General features: G+C 44.9%; 1 protein-coding gene across 1 annotated transcript in view; it reads left to right on the top strand.

The window, feature by feature from the left end:
• Window positions 1-506, top strand: part of LOC143301049 (angiogenic factor with G patch and FHA domains 1-like) — a 1,312-nt gene extending 806 nt beyond the window's left edge. The window contains exon 2 of the mRNA XM_076615053.1: window positions 1-506. This exon is cut by the window's left edge and continues 394 nt beyond it. Coding sequence (XP_076471168.1) covers window positions 1-506 — 506 coding nt within the window.
• The last annotated feature ends 11,183 nt before the right edge of the window (window positions 507-11,689 follow it).

The raw sequence follows: 11,689 nt of genomic DNA, 5'->3' as shown, positions 1-11,689 counted from the left end.
AGACCTCAGCTGCAAAACGACCTCTGCTGCAGTCCCAGGAGGTCAAGAAGAATAGGACCCGGCGACGGCAGAAGGCGTGGCGTAAGGCCTGCGGATTCTCCTCCACGGAAAGCAAGGAGGACGTGGACCGACAGATTGACGTCATCAACAGGTCCCTGGAGGTGACGGGCTCGTGGCAACCCAGGCTTGCTGACCGTGACGTGCCCAGTTATCGGCCCCTGGTGCAGCACACAGCCTCAGTGCACACAGCCATCAGCAGCAGCAACAAAGGCAGCAGCATGCTGCACAAGATGGGCTGGACACCAGGGAAGGCACTGGGCAAGAAGAAGCGAGGCCTGGTGGAGCCCATCAACGTCAAGGTCCGCTCTGTGGCCACAGCAGGACTGGGGTCCTCCACTTCAGTGGACCTGTCCCTGGACCAGTTCATGTCGGTCACAATGCTGAACTGCCTGAGGACCCGACAGCGCTACCTGGCTCAGGACACGGACAGCGACAGGACCTTCTGACATCACTGCTTGCATATTTGACGTCCGGACATGCCATGTCACCACCACCCACCATTGTGACACCGTGTCAATTGTGTGCAATATATCATCGCCTGTGACTGTGTGGTGACTTTCTCACATCACTTGTGACTGTGGGTGTGTGACAGAGCTGAAACATGCATGCCATTTGTACATAGGATTGAGTCGTGATTGTTTTAAGTCACTTAGTTTGCATTTTAAATGTAAATAAATAGTTTGATTTGACTGTATTGCATTTGTTACGACTTGTTTGCCAGTGTGTGTGTCGTTTCTGGGTCGATCTGTACCAATATCTGTTCCTCTGTTTTTTCTCTTGTCACTTTCAGCTGTCTGTCTATCTCTCACCACCTGTCTCGAATACACACACACACACACATACACACACACACACATACACACACACACTCACGAGTGCTCGTGCGGGCACACACATGCACACACATACACGTATATGAAAACACAAGTACACTCATACACTTTCGATCAAACATGCACGCACACACAAATTCATGCACACAAACGTTAATCTACACAAAGTCGAACTATTGCTCATGTACACCAGTCACACATCACCTACATTGATATCTCGTGCACACATACAGGAACTCGCTTTTGCATACAATGCCAAAAACATACATACAAATACACACACTAAAACTGCTAATGCATGCACACCAGCTGACTCACAAATACTTATGCATGCGTACACACAGAAACAAGATCACCCACAATCTGGCAGTTATAAACACTCTTGCACACACATACACTCGCTATTCATACCTACAATCGCACACACTGAAACATACACACGCACATAAAAACAAAAATCCATACGCACATAGAAAGAACGCTGATGCACACACACACACACACACACACAGACACACACACAGACACACACACACTCACACACATGATGAGGCGCAAAATCACCTTAACTCTTGTTCACACACACAGACACACACACAGACACACACACACACACACAGGCCGCACACCCACAATCGCGAGTACGGGCCCCCCCGCCCCCCCCAAAGACACACACACAGACGCACGCACACACACAGATGATCTTCAAGATAACATTCAGAGATTTTCTAATTTGACACAACTGAATCATAATAATTTTGTCCAAGACAAAGGATGAAAAACATTCAAACCACTTTCCCTTGGAGTGAACAGAATTAAAAGAGGTAGATTCACATAATATTTTGGGTGTCTTTATTGACAAAGATCTCTCTTGGACTGACCATACAACTTACATTGGAAAACATCTCTTCAGCAAAAAGACGTCAGCTAGGGTCAACAAATCTTTATAATAATAATAATAATAGTTTATTTCCATTGCGCCTCTCATTAAAATACAATAATGTTCAAGGTGCATTACACAAGTAAAACATAATATAAAAGAAACACTCTTCACAAAAATCACAACCACATGTAAAAATCTTGTAAACCATACCAAGCTTGTGTACGAACGCATGTGAGACACACACACACACACACACACACACACACACACACACACACACACACACACACACACACACACACACAGATACACGAACATACATAGATATGATTCCTTGACGTTCATTCACGAATGCTTTTTTTCTGTGCACATGTTCTGCCAATCATCGATTATTCAACATTGTGGGACAACTGTAGGAAAACAAGCTGAAAATGTAATCATCGTATACACTCAGCGAGTGTATGTGTGTGCAGGAGTGTTAAAAGAGCTTTCAAACTAGTATTGTTGAAGTCGAGCTCCCTGACCCATATGGTTCATAAACTACTTAATGTATTATCTTTTCACAACATGCTGTTCTTAAACAAGGCTGTCTGTATGCATAATGTAATATACAGAAATGCAGCCAAAAAGATTACAGAAACTTTTAAAACTAATGATCACAGGTACAGCCATATGTTACATATACCTAAACCCTAGCAATACAGCTTCATATATTCTGGTGGAAATGTATGGAATAACCTCCCACTCTCTCCCTTTTTTTTTGTTTGTTTTGATATAACGAATAAAATGTGTTTAGGAAACAATATGAAGAATAATCTTACCAAATGTCTAAAAGATGGACAATAATGCATGTCTATATATATATATTAGTTACCGCTGAATTTATCGTTTGCGAAATGTTTTGTATATGCTCTTGTTGGTGGTTTGATTGTGTTGAATGAGGAGGTATGTAGGTGCAAAACAGAGTGTGTTGTAAATTTGTGTATGTGTGTGACGGGGTGGTAAGGTGGTGTTAAGAAGGTGAAGACAGGTAGAAGGTGTTTGCAGAAGAGAGCTGCAGCCAGGCAAGGTAGACTCGGGAAGGCAGTGCACTGGTTTTCTTCTTTTCTTCTTTCATTCTTCCAGACCAGGAGAGTTCTCTCTTTGTCTGGCACTTGCTCACTCTTTATATTCTGTTCCGCCGAACCGCAAAGCCAGTGCCGCGTAGCGACTCACGAAACCGGCCCTCCGCGAGCCTTGAGGGGCCAAGCTTGTGTTTGTTTGACCAAATTTAGCGGCTTCTGACTTTCAGCTCGGGGAACATCACACAAAACTACAAGAGACGAGCTAAACCATTTTATACAAAAATAATGTAGTCAGAAACTGTAAACACAAAGAGTCACTGAATGAACGAGATTTTACAAGTTCATGTATCATTTTTGTACATTACAACAATTAATACCATCGCAATATGTAATATAATTGCAACAGTTAAGTAACTGAAAATCCTGAATTTCCAACTATGTAAAAATCATCTATAGAATGTGCTTCTATAGTAAAACATTTTTTTATGTCAAATTAAAGAGATAATCAACGGACAGCTCCCGTGTCGGCACTGGTTGGCTGTGCCTTTTGGCCCTTGTGATCGACAATGAAATACTTCGTTTAAACCAACTACAACACAACTATACATGTATGATACGAATCAGATTGATAACAGAAATACAAACATCAGCAAGACACGCTATAAAAATGTCTTTCTGAAGTCCAATAACATAAAAACTATAATCTCATCTGTAAGGAATTGTTTGTAATTAACAAATTGATGAAAAAATCATACGCCTACCTGTATAGGGAGATAACTTGTGACCGATTTACAAACTTCCTTACTAACCTTCGGCGAGTCACAAAAATTGTCTGCTAAGCTGGCCCAATGAAGATCGTAGCCAACCCCGTGACATGTGTACCCGTTTTTTTTGTTTTGTTTGTTTTTTGCTTTTGTTGTTGCTGTTGTTGTTATTGTTGTTGTTGTTGTTGTTGTTGTTGTGTGTGTGTGTGTGAGTGTGTGTGTGTGTGTGTGTGTGTGTGTGTGTGTGTGTGTGTGTGTGTGTGTGTGTGTGTGTGTGTGTGAGAGAGAGAGAGAGAGAGAGAGAGAGAGAGAGAAACAAATATACTAGTGTGTGTTTCATTATCACAAAAAACTTTTATGAATGTATCTATATTGCCATTGTTGCTTTTAAAAAAAATCTTTATTATTTCATTACCATCCTTAATAAAAAAAAAAAGTATTGACTTGACTTTAAACACACACACACACACACACACACACGTTCGTGCACACGCACACATACAAACTATGAAAATTGTAATTCACACTGTGGTATTAGGTTAATCCTCCCAAGCTGGTTTCTAGTACAGTATTATCTAGAGCCTCACCCATCGTCTGGTACGAGGAGATGATAAAAACTACAAGAAAAGTTGTATTACAGTGACCAGACTGAGTGCTTGTCAGTAGAACGGTTATTGTTTTTCAGACAAAGACCCCCGACACTCCCGTTCATCACCCCCACCTTCCCACACCCCACTGGTCACCGGGACAACAATCAACTTCATTAACGCAGCGTGTTGCTCTTCCCTGGGCAACGTAAACACGTGTCGTGGCCTGTCCACACAAACCAACAAAAGGAAAAGGGAAGAGAGGCCTGCTGTCAGGATGGTGGTGGAGTTAAAGATGGCTGCTATCTCTAAGTGGTTCCCACCTGTTGAGCTCAAGTTGAGTCTGACTAGAGCTGTGATTCCGCCAATCACAACTCTGCGATTTGAAGCATTTGACGTGCAGAAACGGGTATAAAAAGCTGAACTCCAAGTTGGTATTATCACTCTTCACTGAAACTTTGAGTAGCAAGACTTCTTGTGTTACATCGAAGAGAAGTGAGCCATCCCTGTTTTCTACGGGCAAAATGCAAACTTCTGAGCCTCAGCAGCAGTGGGTCCACACCTCTAGTGGATTTTACCACAACGCAGCATCAGGCTGGTACTTCCACCCCAGCAGCCAGCTGTACTACCACCCCACCACAGCCTCCTACTACACTCGGGAGGCTGTGCAGTCCTGGAGTTCCACCAGCACCACAACCAACACCCAGTCTCCAGCACTGCCACCCACGAATCCTCCCTGCATCCGCGTGGTCGTTCTCAAGTCAGATGATCTTGACGCCGGGACGTTTTTCCTGGTAACGTACCCTGGCGGCACGGTGGGACGGGAGAAGGACGCGTGGCTCCACATCCCCGGTGAGGAGGTCAGCCCCAAGCACGCTGCCATCCAGTACTGCAGCCGGCAGCAGTGCTACACTGTGCAGGACTTGGGCAGCCACACCGGAACCTTCCTCAACCATGTCCGCCTGGCCGGGGTCACTCCACTACGCCACGGCAGCACGCTTCGCGTGGGCAGCACGGAGATGCTGCTCCACATTCACCAGGGCCTGGTCACCTGCGACCAGTGTGAACCCGGACAGGTGATGGCGGCACTCAAGCTGTCCAAGACCTCAGCTGCAAAACGACCTCTGCTGCAGTCCCAGGAGGTCAAGAAGAATAGGACCCGGCGACGGCAGAAGGCGTGGCGTAAGGCCTGCGGATTCTCCTCCACGGAAAGCAAGGAGGATGTGGACCGACAGATTGACGTCATCAACAGGTCCCTGGAGGTGACGGGCTCGTGGCAACCCAGGCTTGCTGACCGTGACGTGCCCAGTTATCGGCCCCTGGTGCAGCACACAGCCTCAGTGCACACAGCCATCAGCAGCAGCAACAAAGGCAGCAGCATGCTGCACAAGATGGGCTGGACACCAGGGAAGGCACTGGGCAAGAAGAAGCGAGGCCTGGTGGAGCCCATCAACGTCAAGGTCCGCTCTGTGGCCACAGCAGGACTGGGGTCCTCCTCTTCAGTGGACCTGTCCCTGGACCAGTTCATGTCGGTCACAATGCTGAACTGCCTGAGGACCCGACAGCGCTACCTGGCTCAGGACACGGACAGCGACAGGGACCTTCTGACATCACTGCTTGCATATTTGACGTCCGGACATGCCATGTCACCACCACCCACCATTGTGACACCATGTCAATTGTGTGCAATATATCATCGCCTGTGACTGTGTGGTGACTTTCTCACATCGCTTGTGACTGTGGGTGTGTGACAGGGCTGAAACATGCATGCCATTTGTACATAGGATTGAGTCGTGATCGTTTTAAGTCACTTAGTTTGCATTTTAAATGTAAATAAATAGTTTGATTTGACTGTATTGCATTTGTTACGACTTGTTTGCCAGTGTGTGTCGTTTCTGGGTCGATCTGTACCAATATCTGTTCCTCTGTTTTTTCTCTTGTCACTTTCAGCTATCTGTCTATCTCTCACCCCCTGTCTCGAATACACACACACACACACACACACATACACACACACATACACACACACACTCACGGGTGCTCGTGCGGGCACACACATGCACACACATACACGTATATGAAAACACAAGTACACTCATACACTTTCGATCAAACATGCACGCACACACAAATTCATGCACACAAACGTTAATCTACACAAAGTCGAACTATTGCTCATGCACACCAGTCACACATCACCTACATTGATATCTCGTGCACACATACAGGAACTCGCTTTTGCATACAATGGCGAAAACATACATACAATACACACACTAAAACTGCTAATGCATGCACACCAGCTCACTCACAAATACTTATGCATGCGTACACACAGAAACAAGATCACCCACAATCTGGCAGTTATAAACACTCTTGCACACACATACACTCGCTATTCATACCTACAATCGCACGCACTGAAACATACACACGCACATAAAAACAAAAATCCATACGCACATAGAAAGAACGCTGATGCACACACACACACACACACACACACACACACATACACGAACATACATAGATATGATTCCTTGACGTTCATTCACGAATGCTTTTTTTCTGTGCACATGTTCTGCCAATCATCGATTATTCAACATTGTGGGACAACTGTAGGAAAACAAGCTGAAAATGTAATCATCGTATACACTCAGCGAGTGTATGTGTGTGCAGGAGTGTTAAAAGAGCTTTCAAACTAGTATTGTTGAAGTCGAGCTCCCTGACCCATATGGTTCATAAACTACTTAATGTATTATCTTTTCACAACATGCTGTTCTTAAACAAGGCTGTCTGTATGCATAATGTAATATACAGAAATGCAGCCAAAAAGATTACAGAAACTTTTAAAACTAATGATCACAGGTACAGCCATATGTTACATATACCTAAACCTTTAGCAATACAGCTTCATATATTCTGGTGGAAATGTATGGAATAACCTCCCACTCTCTCCCTTTTTTTTTTGTTTGTTTTGATATAACGAATAAAATGTGTTAGGAAACAATATGAAGAATAATCTTATATACCAAATGTCTAAAAGATGGACAATAATGCATGTCTATATATATATATTAGTTACCGCTGAATTTATCGTTTGCGAAATGTTTTGTATATGCTCTTGTTGGTGGTTTGATTGTGTTGAATGAGGAGGTATGTAGGTGCAAAGCAGAGTGTGTTGTAAATTTGTGTATGTGTGTGACGGGGTGGTAAGGTGGTGTTAAGAAGGTGAAGACAGGTAGAAGGTGTTTGCAGAAGAGAGCTGCAGCCAGGCAAGGTAGACTCGGGAAGGCAGTGCACTGGTTTTCTTCTTTTCTTCTTTCATTCTTCGAGACCAGGAGAGTTCTCTCTTTGTCTGGCACTCGCTCACTCTTTATATTCTGTTCCGCCGAACCGCAAAGTCAGTGCCGCGTAGCGACTCACGAAAACCGGCCCTCCGCGAGCCTTGAGGGGCCAAGCTTGTGTTTGTTTGACCAAATTTAGCGGCTTCTGACTTTCAGCTCGGGGAACTAACATAGACATATATATCACACAAAACTACAAGAGACGAGCTAAACCATTTTATACAAAAATAATGTAGTCAGAAACTGTAAACACAAAGAGTCACTGAATGAACGAGATTTTAACAAGTTCATGTATCATTTTGTACATTACAACAATTAATACAGTCGCAATATGTAATATAATTGCAACAGTTAAGTAACTGAAAATCCTGAATTTCCAACTATGTAAAAATCATCTATAGAATGTGCTTCTATAGTAAACATTTTTTTATGTCAAAATTAAGAGAAAACTCAACGGACAGCTCCCGTGTCGGCACTGGTTGGCGGTGCTTTTGGCACTTGTGATCGACAATGAAATACTTCGTTTAAACCAACTACAACACAACTATACATGTATGATACGAATCAGATTGATAACAGAAATACAAACATCAGCAAGACACGCTTTAAAAAATGTCTTTCTGAAGTCCAATAACATAAAAACTATAATCTCATCTGTAAGGAATTGTTTGTAATTTAACAAATTGATGAAAAAATCATACGCCTACCTGTATAGGGAGATAACTTGTGACCGATTTACAAACTTCCTTACTAACCTTCGGCGAGTCACAAAAATTGTCTGCTAAGATGGCCCAATGAAGATCGTAGCCAACCCCGTGACATGTGTACCCGTTTTTTTTGTTTTGTTTGTTTTTTGCTTTTGTTGTTGCTGTTGTTGTTATTGTTGTTGTTGTTGTTGTTGTTGTTGTTGTGTGTATGTGTGTGTGTCGTGTGTGTGTGTGTGTGTGTGTGTGTGTGTGTGTGTGAGAGAGGGTGAGAGAGAGAGAGAGAGAGAGAGAGAGAGAAACAAAAATACTGCTGTGTGTTTCATTATCACATAAATCTTCTATGAATGTATCTATATTGCCAGTGTTGCTTTTTAAAAAAAATCTTTATTATTTCATTACTATCTTTAATAAAAAAAAAATATTGACTTGACTTTAAACACACACACACACACACACACGTTCGTGCACACGCACACAGACAAACTACGAAAATTGTAATTCACACTGTGGTATTAGGTTAATCCTCCCAAGCTGGTTTCTAGTACAGTATTATCTAGAGCCTCACCCATCGTCTGGTACGAGGAGATGATAAAAACTACAAGAAAAGTTGTATTACAGTGACCAGACTGAGTGCTTGTCAGTAGAACGGTTATTGTTTGCAGACAAAGACCCCCGACACTCCCGTTCATCACCCCCACCTTCCCACACCCCACTGGTCACCGGGACAACAATCAACTTCATTAACGCAGCGTGTTGCTCTTCCCTGGGCAACGTAAACACGTGTCGTGGCCTGTCCACACAAACCAACAAAAGGAAAAGGGAAGAGGAGGCCTGCTGTCAGGATGGTGGTGGAGTTAAAGATGGCTGCTATCTCTAAGTGGTTCCCACCTGTTGAGCTCAAGTTGAGTCTGACTAGAGCTGTGATTCCGCCAATCACAACTCTGCGATTTGAAGCATTTGACGTGCAGAAACGGGTATAAAAAGCTGAACTCCAAGTTGGTATTATCACTCTTCACTGAAACTTTGAGTAGCAAGACTTCTTGTGTTACATCGAAGAGAAGTGAGCCATCCCTGTTTTCTACGGGCAAAATGCAAACTTCTGAGCCTCAGCAGCAGTGGGTCCACACCTCTAGTGGATTTACCACAACGCAGCATCAGGCTGGTACTTCCACCCCAGCAGCCAGCTGTACTACCACCCCACCACAGCCTCCTACTACACTCGGGAGGCTGTGCAGTCCTGGAGTTCCACCAGCACCACAACCAACACCCAGTCTCCAGCACTGCCACCCACGAATCCTCCCTGCATCCGCGTGGTCGTTCTCAAGTCAGATGATCTTGACGCCGGGACGTTTTTTCCTGGTAACGTACCCTGGCGGCACGGTGGGACGGGAGAAGGACGCGTGGCTCCACATCCCCGGTGAGGAGGTCAGCCCCAAGCACGCTGCCATCCAGTACTGCAGCCAGCAGCAGTGCTACACTGTGCAGGACTTGGGCAGCCACACCGGAACCTTCCTCAACCATGTCCGCCTGGCCGGGGTCACTCCACTACGCCACGGCAGCACGCTTCGCGTGGGCAGCACGGAGATGCTGCTCCACATTCACCAGGGCCTGGTCACCTGCGACCAGTGTGAACCCGGACAGGTGATGGCGGCACTCAAGCTGTCCAAGACCTCAGCTGCAAAACGACCTCTGCTGCAGTCCCAGGAGGTCAAGAAGAATAGGACCCGGCGACGGCAGAAGGCGTGGCGTAAGGCCTGCGGATTCTCCTCCACGGAAAGCAAGGAGGACGTGGACCGACAGATTGACGTCATCAACAGGTCCCTGGAGGTGACGGGCTCGTGGCAACCCAGGCTTGCTGACCGTGACGTGCCCAGTTATCGGCCCCTGGTGCAGCACACAGCCTCAGTGCACACAGCCATCAGCAGCAGCAACAAAGGCAGCAGCATGCTGCACAAGATGGGCTGGACACCAGGGAAGGCACTGGGCAAGAAGAAGCGAGGCCTGGTGGAGCCCATCAACGTCAAGGTCCGCTCTGTGGCCACAGCAGGACTGGGGTCCTCCTCTTCAGTGGACCTGTCCCTGGACCAGTTCATGTCGGTCACAATGCTGAACTGCCTGAGGACCCCGACAGCGCTACCTGGCTCAGGACACGGACAGCGACAGGACCTTCTGACATTCACTGCTTGCATATTTGACGTCCGGACATGCCATGTCACCACCACCCACCATTGTGACACCATGTCAATTGTGTTGCAATATATCATCGCCTGTGACTGTGTGGTGACTTTCTCACATCGCTTGTGACTGTGGGTGTGTGACAGGGCTGAAACATGCATGCCATTTGTACATAGGATTGAGTCATGATCGTTTTAAGTCACTTAGTTTGCATTTTAAATGTAAAATAAATAGTTTGATTTGACTGTATTGCATTTGTTACGACTTGTTTGCCAGTGTGTGTGTCGTTTCTGGGTCGATCTGTACCAATATCTGTTCCTCTGTTTTTTCTCTTGTCACTTTCAGCTGTCTGTCTATCTCTCACCCCCTGTCTCGAATACACACACACACACACACACAACACACACACACACATACACACACACATACACACACACACTCACGGGTGCTCGTGCGGGCACACACATGCACACACATACACGTATATGAAAACACAAGTACACTCATACACTTTCGATCAAAACATGCACGCACACACAAATTCATGCACACAAACGTTATCTACACAAAGTCGAACTATTGCTCATGCACACCAGTCACACATCACCTACATTGATATCTCGTGCACACATACAGGAACTCGCTTTTGCATACAATGGCGAAAACATACATACAAATACACACACTAAAACTGCTAATGCATGCACACCAGCTTCACTCACAAATACTTATGCATGCGTACACACAGAAACAGATCACCCACATCTGGCAGTTATAAACACTCTTGCACACACATACACTCGCTATTCATACTACAATCGCACGCACTGAAACATACCACGCACATAAAAACAAAAATCCATACGCACATTAGAAAGAACGCTGATGCACACACACACACACACACACACACACATATACACGAACATACATAGATATGATTCCTTGACGTTCATTCACGGAATTCTTTTTTTCTGTGCACATGTTCTGCCAATCATCGATTATTCAACATTGTGGACAACTGTAGGAAAACAAGCTGAAAATGTAATCATCGTATTCACTCAGGGCGAGTGTATGTGTGTGCAGGAGTGTAAAAGAGCTTTCAAACTAGTATTGTTGAAGTCGAGCTCCCTGACCCCATAGGTTCATAAACTACTTAATGTATTATCTTTTCACAACATGCTGTTTCTTAAACAAGGCTGTCTGTATGCATAATGTAATATACAGAAATGCAGCAAAAAGATTACAGAAACTTTTAAAACCTAATGA

This window comes from Babylonia areolata, chromosome 27 (genome assembly GCF_041734735.1).
Source record: "Babylonia areolata isolate BAREFJ2019XMU chromosome 27, ASM4173473v1, whole genome shotgun sequence".
In the NCBI taxonomy this organism is placed as follows: Eukaryota; Metazoa; Mollusca; class Gastropoda; order Neogastropoda; family Buccinidae; genus Babylonia; species Babylonia areolata.
The sequence above is the reverse complement of the archived record's forward strand: the minus strand, read 5'-3'. Positions and strand labels throughout refer to the sequence as shown.